The sequence below is a fragment of the Phocoena sinus genome, chromosome 12 (genome assembly GCF_008692025.1).
Source record: "Phocoena sinus isolate mPhoSin1 chromosome 12, mPhoSin1.pri, whole genome shotgun sequence".
NCBI classification, from domain to species: domain Eukaryota; kingdom Metazoa; phylum Chordata; class Mammalia; order Artiodactyla; family Phocoenidae; genus Phocoena; species Phocoena sinus.
In genome coordinates, this window is record NC_045774.1 from 34,720,390 (window position 1) to 34,731,708 (window position 11,319).

Consider the following 11,319-nt stretch of genomic DNA (forward strand, 5'->3'; position numbering starts at 1 on the left):
TTTATTCAAATGACTTTAACTCAGGTTCCTTGTGAAGAACATCATAAAATACTTCTGGAGACTAAAAAGTGTTAAATGATACTTTGAAAGTATTTTTGTGAATGTAAATATGTATTTCTATTGAATTAATTTAAAATGTTCATTTTTAAATGTCACTATTTGTATTTTAATTATGCTTTGCTTTTAATATGTTTTCCCTATCCTCTGCTTATTTGGAAATTCCAAGGCCTTTGGCACTGTTACTGAAGTCTGAGTGTCAGTGGGAATGTGGAGAGTGGTTGGCCATGAGAATAATGGATAGATAATAGTAAATGCCTTATTAACAGTAAATGCCTTATTAATAGTAAAGGCCTTATTAAATGCCTTATTAACTAAACAATTATGCTATCAAGGTTTATTTTTTTAAAATCAGTAGTTTTCAATATTTAATCACCAATTTTTTTCTTGTGAGAGTAACTCAAAACCACATATTAAATCCAAAGCTAAATTTCAATAAAATTGAATCTTGTAATAAAATATTGTAGTATGGGCCTTCCAAGCTTTCAAGGACTTTCAACTCTTGACTCAGTTCTTTACCCTTTACATCTTAACAGGTAAGAGCCAGCTTATACCATCCAGGCCTAGAATGCAATTATACGATGTAATAATTTGGCAGAGATGGCTAGGCGACTCCTAAAATTCATGCGTCTCCTTTCATGGTGTAGATTTGTCACACAAGAGTGGTTCCTGGGCAACAATTTAATTCCTTAGCCCCCTTTGTGTCCAGATATGGGACAATGTGACTATTTCATACCAATAGAGTGTGAGATGAAGTGAGAGAAATATCCAGGCTTTCTCCAACACTATAGTGTCTTTCTGCTGGTGAAATGTGAATAATGTAGAGGCCAGGGGCTGGAATAACCACAGATGTAAGGACGTTCAGTCTGCTACTCATTGTGTGAAGGAAAGCTGCCATGGACTGAGAACACTGCCCTGGAACCATTACTGGAGCAAGAAAAGACTTCAGTTGTATGAAGCCCGTAAGACATTTGGGTTTTTTACTCTACTTAATGCAAATAAGAGTTCAAAAACTTATAGTTTAATGTTTACTTTGCTTTTATGTCTTTTAAGTCTTTCAGATTCATTTTTTTGTTTTTAAAATACTAATATTTTAATTATGTTTTAAGTTTGGTTCACTGCATAAGAGCATGTCTGGAAAATTAGGATGATGTAGTGAGTCAAACTTGCAATTAAAGATTTCTTCTGGTTTTCACTCTGCTAGGAAACCCTACAATTGAGGGGCTGAAGCAGAATACTTCTGCCATGACTAGTAAGGCTGGATGGAGGGAACTCACATAAGTCAGTTTGCTAGTTTTCTCATTAATCATGGCAGGTTTTCTTTTTTCTTTTTTTCTAAATCTGAGAGTGATATTAAGGATTTTCTTTAAAAAAAATACTATAACAACAAAAAATACATATATCTGTGTTTGTAGATGAATAAAGTACACGAAGTAGTCTGGTAGCTTCATGGGTAAATAATGACCTGTATGGTCAGGCCCCATAAGATGGCTGCTCTCTTGCTGTCTGTATATGATTTACTCCACCCGGCACTGCCTTACCCTTAATTTATGTGCATGATTGCCTCCCCCTCCTAAGCTGAAACTTTAATCAGTAGCTACCTTCGTTATCAGCTCAACCCTCAGCTAATGATTGTTCTAGTTCTCGGACCAGAACGGCTCCAGTATGTTGGGTACTCAGCAGGAAACAGTGGCCCATGCAAGTTTCTAACCCAAAGAGCTGAGGGGAGGCATATTCCAACAATCCCCCTGGAAACCAAGGAGCCCTTCTGATGTCACGTCCCTTATAACTGATAGCCTCCTCCTCCCCTGTGTAGCGAAGGTTGTTACTGTGTCCTGCCGGCTATTGGCTGTACCACCGTGGGGTGTCGCTCCAGGCCCTTTGCCTCTGACTTCGTAAGATTTCCTGTCCGGTAAATGGCTGAAGTCTCTGTAGCTGACATGGCTGGGCTGTTGCAAGGATTGCAGGACTGTGGGGTGCAGTCTAACAGGACCCATAAGAAAGGACAAGCCATGAATGCAAGGACCAAAATGTGTGTAACGGATACCCTTAAGAAACCATGACTTTCTTTCAGAGTATGTGCTCTAACAACATATATCTCTGATAATCATTATTTCTTCCTTTATCTATTCAACACAATATTGATTTTCTTTAAGGTATTTTTTATAAGGCCTTTACCTGTAGCGTTATCCACTTGGTGAAGAAGATTTAGACCAAGCAGGACTGTGTTCTGAAAGTCAGTAAAGTCACTGATGAAGGGGGCTTTATCCCCATCAACAAGCACTCGTGGTGGCAGGCCCTTCTGGAACCCAGATACTTGAATAAAGGTTGTAGGAAAGCTGGCTGCAGCTAAATAGTCCAAAGCCACACACCAATCTCTTCCAAAATCTGCTTCTGGTTTAGAATAATATTCTAACCTAAAAGACAAGTGGAAACATCTACAATTATAATTACTCCACTCAGAATTTCAGCCTCGTCATTTTCTAGGAAAGATCACCTTCTGCCAACAAACTGAGAATCTAGTTTTTAGTTTTAGAATGTGATGGCTTGAGTGCCTGCCTTTGAAGATATAACTAATTAAAATTTTAAATTTGGAAAGGACCATCCCATCAGTTGTTTATATTTTATTTTGAATTTTTTATCTCTATTAACCAGATACCTTATACCTTGGGAATCATATAACCAGGTGTTAGACTATGACTAGCTAGTAGAAATGTGCAGATAAAAATCAAAGTTTCCAAGGTAAAATCTCTGCTAGACTCAGACAGCCTTAGTAAAACTGTTGATTTCCTAGCGTCAGGAGACCCCCTAAAACACTGAGCACCCTAGAGAGACAGATGTCTGATTTTCTGGTCTAATTTTCTGAATACATGGGTTTTATTCTAGTGGAGGAAATCTTCCAGGAAACCAAACTCTCACCTATTTGGGGAACAAGTTATTACAGTGGAAAGGTTAGGGTGTAGTAATTAGTTTTATAACTATATAATTCATGGCTCCTGTCCCCACCCACTGCTGAACAACTTGCAGGTTTTGAACGAAGTTGTTCCCCCTGAAACACTGTCTACTCCCTGCTTTGCTCACCAGCTACATTCTCTTTTAAGTCTCATCATAGGTGTCACCTCCTTCACAAAGTTTGCCATCCCACCTGAGGTGGAATCAACTATTTCCTACTCCACTATATTCCCAAAGCACTATACTACTCATATATTTAAAAGTTTGTTTTCTCGTTAGATTATATTCAGTTTTCTAGTAATTAGGTTATATTCTAATTTTTCTGTTTCCAAAGTACATATGTAGGGTCTATTAAACAGAAAACTTTTGCATCGTGTTTGTCAATGTTAAGCAAATCGTAACATAACCCAGAGAAGAAACCTTGCTGTGTTTCATTCACATGCACACAGGCTCCTCCCTGCCTCTAACACCCAGAAGTGGAAGACTGCATACAGTGGACTCTTAATGAGAGAAGAGTTTGGCTTGGATTCACAGTTGACTATTTTTAGTCACATCACAGCTGATTATGAAGTAAGGATTAAAGGAAATGTGAATTCATAAGGATTTTGACCAATAGCCACATGTCCCTAGTAACAATGGGTTAAACAAATTGGAGGGGAGTCAGCAACACTAGGAAAGGGGGAAAGGGATGTGGGCACCAGATCAAGACACAGAGGCCATAGGAGCACAAGTGAAATTCAAAGGAAGCCTTTCACATTATTCTATTGAATGTGCTATTGAACAATTGAACCAATTAGTCAGTTAAAATATGTCCAAGCAAAAAGAAAAATACACCTTAAAAGGCTCATCTTAATTTAAAATATATTTTAAAACATAAAATATATACATGTACCAGCCAATCTGCGGATCCAGGACCACAGTTTTATTTAAGTATATGTAGGCTACACAGGGTTCAGTATTGTCTCATGTAAAGAAACAACTAGTATTTATTTTTACCTAAAGAAAGTAACTCATGAGGTTTTAAGGAAGCTCCCAGGCTGTACAAATTGTAAACATGGCCTCAATTCTTCAATACTCTCTATGTCCCTGTTTTTTGGCTTGTCATTTTCCAGTGCCCCTTCCCCAGATACACACTACCATGTATAAAATAGATAAATAAGGATTTACTGTATAGCACAGGGGCCTATATTCAATATCTTGTAATAAACTATAATGGAAAAGAATAAAAAATAATATAGATACATATGTATGTATATGTACATATACATGTATATAGATATATATATTTATATACATATATTATAAAACCAAATTACCTTGCTGTATACCTAAAACTAACACAATATTGTCAATCAACTATACTTCAATTAAAAATTAAATATTAGCCCACTTGACACAGCATAAGCTTAAAATGCATTTTCACACTTGGTTCCTCTCTCTTGCTATTCTGTCATCACAGTGAAGAACACCCAGGCTTGCCTGATGGAGAACAAGAGACAAGTGGAGCAGAGCTGAGCTTTCCCACTCACCCCTGTGGGGCCAGTAAAAATCAGCCAACATGACATGAGCCCAGGAAAGGTCCGCAGAGCTGCCCAGCTAAGCCTCAGGCACGTGAGCAATCAACACTTACTGTCATATGACGCTGAGGGTTAATGGCTGTTGACTGTGCCTCACATTCGTGTGAGAAAAACTGGATGCAATACAGGGCCTCCCATCTAATTAATTGCAGAGTCAGGACTGAAACCCTAGCAACTTGGCTTTAAAGTTCATGTTCTTTACAACTGCCCTCTACTGCCTCTTGTGATGATGATAGTTAAGCGTGATGCATAGATAGATTTAATCCCCAAAATTACCCTGTGTAGTATGTACTGTTATTATTACAAGTTCCAAGTTGAGAAAACTGAGCTTATCCCTGTTTGGATTGCCCAATTTAATACCTAGTTGTTGAAACCAATAGGTAAAGAAGGACATATGCTGTGAATCTGCTAATCAGGTGATTTATTTACCTTACTGGATGATGGAGTTCATGAGACAGACAACAACCAGTGGAATATGAGGTACCCAACATTCTTGCCTGGATTTACAAATTTGCTTGTATAATGCCAATGAGCCCTGATCTTGGTTGTTGTTGTTGTTCCTGTTTTATACTATACCCAGATTTCTAGCCCATACTTCACTCTTGGGGACTGACTCCACCCGCTAAGTAGTGTCTGTAATCATTGATTTTATGCACCAACTTGACTGGGCTACAGGGTGCCTAGATATTTGGTCAAACATTATTTTGGGTATTTCTGTGAGGGTGGTTTTGGAAGATATTACCATATAAATCTGTAGACGGAGTAAAGCAACTTGCCCTCTATAATGTGGATAGGCTTCCTCCAATCAGTTGAAAGCCTGACTAGAACAAAAATTAATCTTTCAGTGAGTAAGAGAGAATTCTCTTGGCTGATGGCCTTCAAACTGAGACATAGGCTCTTCCCGGTTCTATAGCAGCTGCAGCCTTTTTACTTGAACTGGACGTTGGCTTTGCAAATTATAGATTTGCCACCCTCCATAGTCATAGGAGCCAGTTCCTTACAAAAAATCTATATCTATCTATCATCTATCTATAAATCTATCATCTCCTATTGGATCTGTCTCTGTGGAAAACACTAACTAATACAGTGCTATTCACATCTTAACACAAATCATTCTTACACTCTCAAATCTAGGTGTATAATACTTCTAAGTGTACCTGTGGAGTGGCTTGATAATCTTCTAGGCTATTTAGTATGCAAACCCTGACGCTACTGAATTTTCTTCCCCAAGTATGTAGCTACCATATTATGTGCCTATGATTTTAAAAAACAGTGATAATTTCTTTTCTTTTTTTTTTCAATAGAGAGAAATTGGTTGTATGTTTTTTTGGTTGGTTCGTTGGTTAGCTGGTGGTTGGTTGGTACAAGATTTTTTTTCTCAAATTTTTGCCCCTTCTTCATAAAACAATTTTTAAGCCTGATCATACTAAAATAATCACACATCATCATTAAAATCCCCAATGATTAAATATAACATTTAATAGGAAGATTTATATTAGAAAACGAATAAAAAGGCATAAATAAGACGAAAAATTATTTGCCGTATTAAGTAGAAATAACTTGGGATCCATTCTTACCTATGTTCAAAAATTTTGTAAGCATCTTTCAAGGATGAGAGATGTGCATCCCACAAGTACTTCAACAAGTCATCAAAGCTACTAGAAGGTGACTGCAAATGCTATAGTAAAGAGAAGAAATTTATTCATATTTGAGCAACTATAACAATTCTCTACAATTTAATTTTGTTCATATTTACAATTTAGCAATATTCTACATGACAGGAAAATTTTGTTTCTATGGATTAATTTGTGTAAGCCATTAGTGACTAACACTCTGTAAAGACTATAATAATTATCTATTAGTAGTAGTAATATTGAGTGCATCTATAAGAGATGAACTGCATGTGTTTTCCCGAAAGTCAGCATTTTATATTGACCTAGAGAACTTTACTTTTTGATTAGCAGTTGTTTTTCTGCTACCATAGTTGAAATTACCACAAAAGTTTAACATTAAGAAAAGGAGGAAGTTACCAGAATATTTAATTTAATCACATCTTTAAAAATGAACTAATAACCTATAGAACTAGTAAATCTATCTTTTAGCATTGATTTTGGTTCATGACTGTGTTTAACCAATGTATTTTATTTTGGTCACTGAATATTTGGTTTTGATTGCCACGTAATTGTTTAGATATACCTATTTGTGACCGCTTATCAAATCACTTGAAATAAGTTAATTGACTATTCTAAAACCAACTCCATAATCATATTTCTCCCAAGTGTTATTGCTCAGTTGACTTGAAGGTTCAATTTACCAGAATAATCCTTTCATTCAGTGAGATATCCTATGTGCTCTCACATTTATTAAGTATGGCTTATTTAGGGTGAGAAGAGTGGATAGATTTTCTGTTAATGCTGCATTGGTTCAGAGGGTGTAAATGACATGTAATGCCCTGCTGTAATGTAATGACATTAATATAGCTGGCATAAAATTTTACATTTTTATAGCATATAATGCACACAAAAACCTAAACAGAAAGCATTATACAAAAAAAAAGAAAAGAAATTACCTTACCACCTCCTAAGAGAATAAATTATAAAACTTAATAAAGGCACCTTGTAAAGGACATTCCACTTCTTCATCGTCTTAGGAAAGGATGACTGACAACTAGAAATATTAAGACAAAACTTTGTCTGGTCCTTGGGTGGTGGCAAAAGCAGGACTTGATCTGATGATATCCCCATTATGCCAGAATCAACCGCAGCAAGGAAGGGTAGTGCACACAGAAAGTAATTTATATCTGTAATTGCAAAGTACTTGTTATTACCACAAGCACTAATAAATGTGATAGAGGATATTTTAAAGTAATCTGTAAACCATTAAGCAAAAACTCACAGATCCAGGAACATGAAAAAAAGTCACTGCAAAATATTGAAAATCTCCCTAAGGATCCTATACATAACTTTAACATGTTTCTGTTAATAACCCTACAATTAGAAAAGAATATGGGTTAAAATCGTTGACTACAATATTTTAAAACAAAAAGTAATTTCCATGAATTTGGTACCATTCATTTTTCAAAGCATTATGTAAAAATGAAAGAAAGATATCTACTTGTGCAAAGAATGATACAACACCTCTAGCTGGGGTTTTACCATGAAATGTGATTTTTTTCTAAATTATCTTAATATGGTTATAGTATTGATATTTTGTATTTTATTTAGCCAAGTTTAATGTGCAACCATGACGTCACAAAGTCTTTGTCTTACGTTAGGTCTTTAAAGCAAAAATGTTGGGTAAGTGTTGGCAATAGATCTTTGGATAATTAAATTAACACTGAATTAAGATTTTTTAAATTTCTCTCTAAATGGAACCTATTCCAGCAAATTTAGACATCATGATATAGTTGACTGTAAAGATTGTTGTACTGATTCCCACTGGTGATGCAGAACATTTTTCATCATAGACATGTATTTTGAATGCAGTCCTACGCCCCAGGGTAGCGGGCTTATACTCCAAACTATGGAGTCCATGTGAGACAAAAGAAGCCTGAATTCTAGATCTGTAGTCATGACTATCTGTGAGTCTTTGAAAAGACTCCATTGGTATCCTATGAGAAAAATAGGTAAAGGTGTATATGATGTGTGTCACTGCAAGAAAGTGAAATTTAATGTGACCTTGTTTCTAATTATTGGGAAATATCTCTAAGAAAGTGAGTGTAAATTAATTTCACTACTAAAATACAAAATAAAGCTGAAGAATTAGAAACTACCTTCTAATTATTTTAGTATTAAGTATCCTACAGGGGCCTTAGATTACTGATTGATAGAACAATTTGTGGTAGATTAATCTCTGACATTTTTATGAGTTACAAAGTTAAACACATTTTATCTGAGCAAAATGAGAAGAAAGCATTATTTTCTTGTCCTCTCCTTTCTCATCCTTCCTCGTCCTTGGAGACCCTCTGGCTAGTGGGACCTCCCATCTAACTGCCAATGCTGGTCGTTCAAAGGCCATCGTCCTTTGCTGTTCCTCAATTCAGTCCCCATGTGAAATATGTCCTAAGGAATCATTATTAAAATTGTGGCCATAAATCCTAGAATGTGACCTAAAGGCCACAAGGTACGTGATGAAGTAAACTCCTTTTTACAGAGGAATAGTGCTGTTTTTGTTTTGTCTCTGTCCCTCAGATTTTAGGTTGCATATTTTCTTTGCGGGAAGGTTATTACCTATTTTTCTATTAAATGAACATACCAGCCCACCAGCTGTCCACAGAGATGCACAAACGATCTCCATATTCATAGCCACAGTCTGTCCTTCGGCTGGGATCAACTAATCTGCCTAGAAGAGAGAGGATGCACGGATTATTTATTATGCACATTTTGAAGCTGGTAATAATTGTTTCTTACCTAGGCACAGTTTGTTTGCAAAGATGCACAAACATTTCTCTTTTGATAACTTGTGTTTATCTTCCTATCACTCTTTACCCTTCATTTCCCATCTCAGAACCAATTTCTATTCCTTGATCTAACATCACCGCAGTATTCCACTTTCGGATGATCTGTTTTGAATATTAGTTGCTTTTGTAATTATTCTCCTTTTCCTAACGTAATCCTTCTCAAAGCAATGATTGATAAGGAACTTGTTAATGCTGTTAACCTGCATGAATGTCACAAGTGTGAGTTTTCCTAATTGATTATTCCTCAGACTGCACACGCACGTGAGCGTGCACGCACACCTGCACTCAGTCACCTATACCTATGCCATGCTGTTTCCAGGCTCTGTTCTGTAGCTTGATTTTCCGTATTATTAAATCAGAATAGAATTTCTGGTGGTGGACCTAGGCACTGATATTTTTAAAAACTAGGTATTTGTTTTCAACGTGCAGCTACACGCGAGAACCTCTGCTTTTGTTCATTCTTTTATTCCCTAGTAGATTTTGTTTCTTTTTCCACAGTGAAATTCTGTCCACATTTCAAATCTCAGTTCAAATGCATTTTTTTCTTCTGATTACTCCAGCTGACTCCAGTGTCCCTTGTTTTGCACTTTAATTTTTAACAAAGAGTTGTTATTTATTGTTCTCTGTTTAATTTCTAATACCTATCCTGTTTCAGTTGTGTTGTAAGGTCTTTGACGGCAGGGAAACTGTCTGCAATACGTACTTACCTGCACCCCACAGCTGCTTTTAGAAAATGCTGGAGACATATAAGCCCATCGTTGGATGAGTTTAATCAGGCTTGATCATAATATGTGAATGTAATGAAAGAATAAGAAAAGCATTCAGCCTCCATCTACCGCTGGCCCCCAAGGCCCCGGAGTCTGGCATGCCTCCCATGGTGGACTACATGCTAATAATTTCTCCTGGATCTCTATCTTTTGGACTCTGAGGAAAGCCAGATGAATAGGAGTTAGTTTGAGTCTCAAGACATCACCTGACAAAGGTGCATGAATTGCCAACTTCGGTAGCTCCTGTATGTGACTCCTCCTCAGATCTTAGATAAACCTTAATCTTCTCTCTATATTTTTTCCATCAGAACAGAACAAATTTCCTTATTGGTGGTGTTATCAGTATGGAGTGAAGGAAGCACCCACTCTGTTTCATGAGCTTCTCCGTCAGCCAAAATATCTTATCATTTGTGAGTCTTTGGCCCACATGTATCTTCTAACTAAACACTAGAATGTATTTTATTTTTGAAAGGAATCAATCTTTTGCAGAGAAACATCCTCATGAACAAGGTGCCACTCCTGTTCTCTCCATCTCCATATATAGGTTATCATAGTTAGAACTTTACGAAATTCAAACTAATTTGACATCACCTTCTGCTTTTAGTCCATATCTCCTTGACTGTTTTGTTCATCCCAGTGCTTAGAATAGAGTCTGGCATCTAGTAGGACTTCAATAAATATTTGTAGAATGCCCAATAGGTTGGATATGAAGTCTTTTTGTGTCTGGCAACTATGCCATATGCCCCATTGCAGTTTCTAGTCGAATCAGGCAACACAGAAAGATTGATGGAGGAGAAGGAGAAGCAGTAGAAAAATAATGGTTATGAGGGGAAAAGAGGAAAAAGAAAAGAATCAACTTTCAAAGACATGCTTTGGTGTATACAGAGTTCTACTTCCCAATTACAACATGGTTAGATTGGAAGATCATTAGAATAAATACAAGGGTCATTCTTACCTGTAGTATATTGCCAGCCATGCTGTAAAGGCAATCCCCATAAAAAATTTTGTTCATTATCTGGTGCAAATTTTTCAAAATAACTGGCTGTTTTGTTCACGAGGATTTTATACATCCCCATTCTCTTAGAGTATAACCAGGGATCAATAACATACTTTCCATTCTCCACCCTGTAGTCACTGAACTGACCAGGACTCTCATTCCACAGGGGGGGATACAGATCTGAGAGACTGAAAGCTCCTGCTAAAGAAACAGAAATGCAACCAACTAGTGCACAGGCCCAAGGAGGAAGGAAAGCCATCACTCCAGAGCTGGGGGTGGAGATTGTGGGAGAGCTTTTATTGGGAAGTGGAGGAAGGAGTCATGGTATTTGCTTATATCCTAGCATATCAAATCTCTGTTCTTTTTCCCAGAGATCACAGTCCTTCCCTGGGAAAGTCTTACCAGTGAAAACAGGTTGCTTCCCCAGGTAAAGAGAACAAACTAGACGATACCAGAAGGGAGAGGGAAGGGAAGGGGGGCAGTTGGAGGTAGGGAATTAAGAGATACAAA

General features: G+C 36.9%; 1 protein-coding gene across 1 annotated transcript; it reads right to left on the reverse strand.

Moving 5' to 3' along the window:
* Positions 1–1,882: 1,882 nt before the first annotated feature.
* On the reverse strand, positions 1,883–11,068 carry LOC116763284 (protein LEG1 homolog). The gene is made up of 6 exons (XM_032650859.1): positions 10,768–11,068; positions 8,841–8,927; positions 7,202–7,386; positions 6,164–6,264; positions 2,236–2,474; positions 1,883–2,040 (listed from the first exon to the last, which is right to left on the reverse strand). Exons 1-6 carry the CDS (start codon positions 11,066–11,068, stop codon positions 1,883–1,885), a joined length of 1,071 nt encoding a protein of 356 aa, XP_032506750.1.
* Positions 11,069–11,319: the final 251 nt, after the last annotated feature.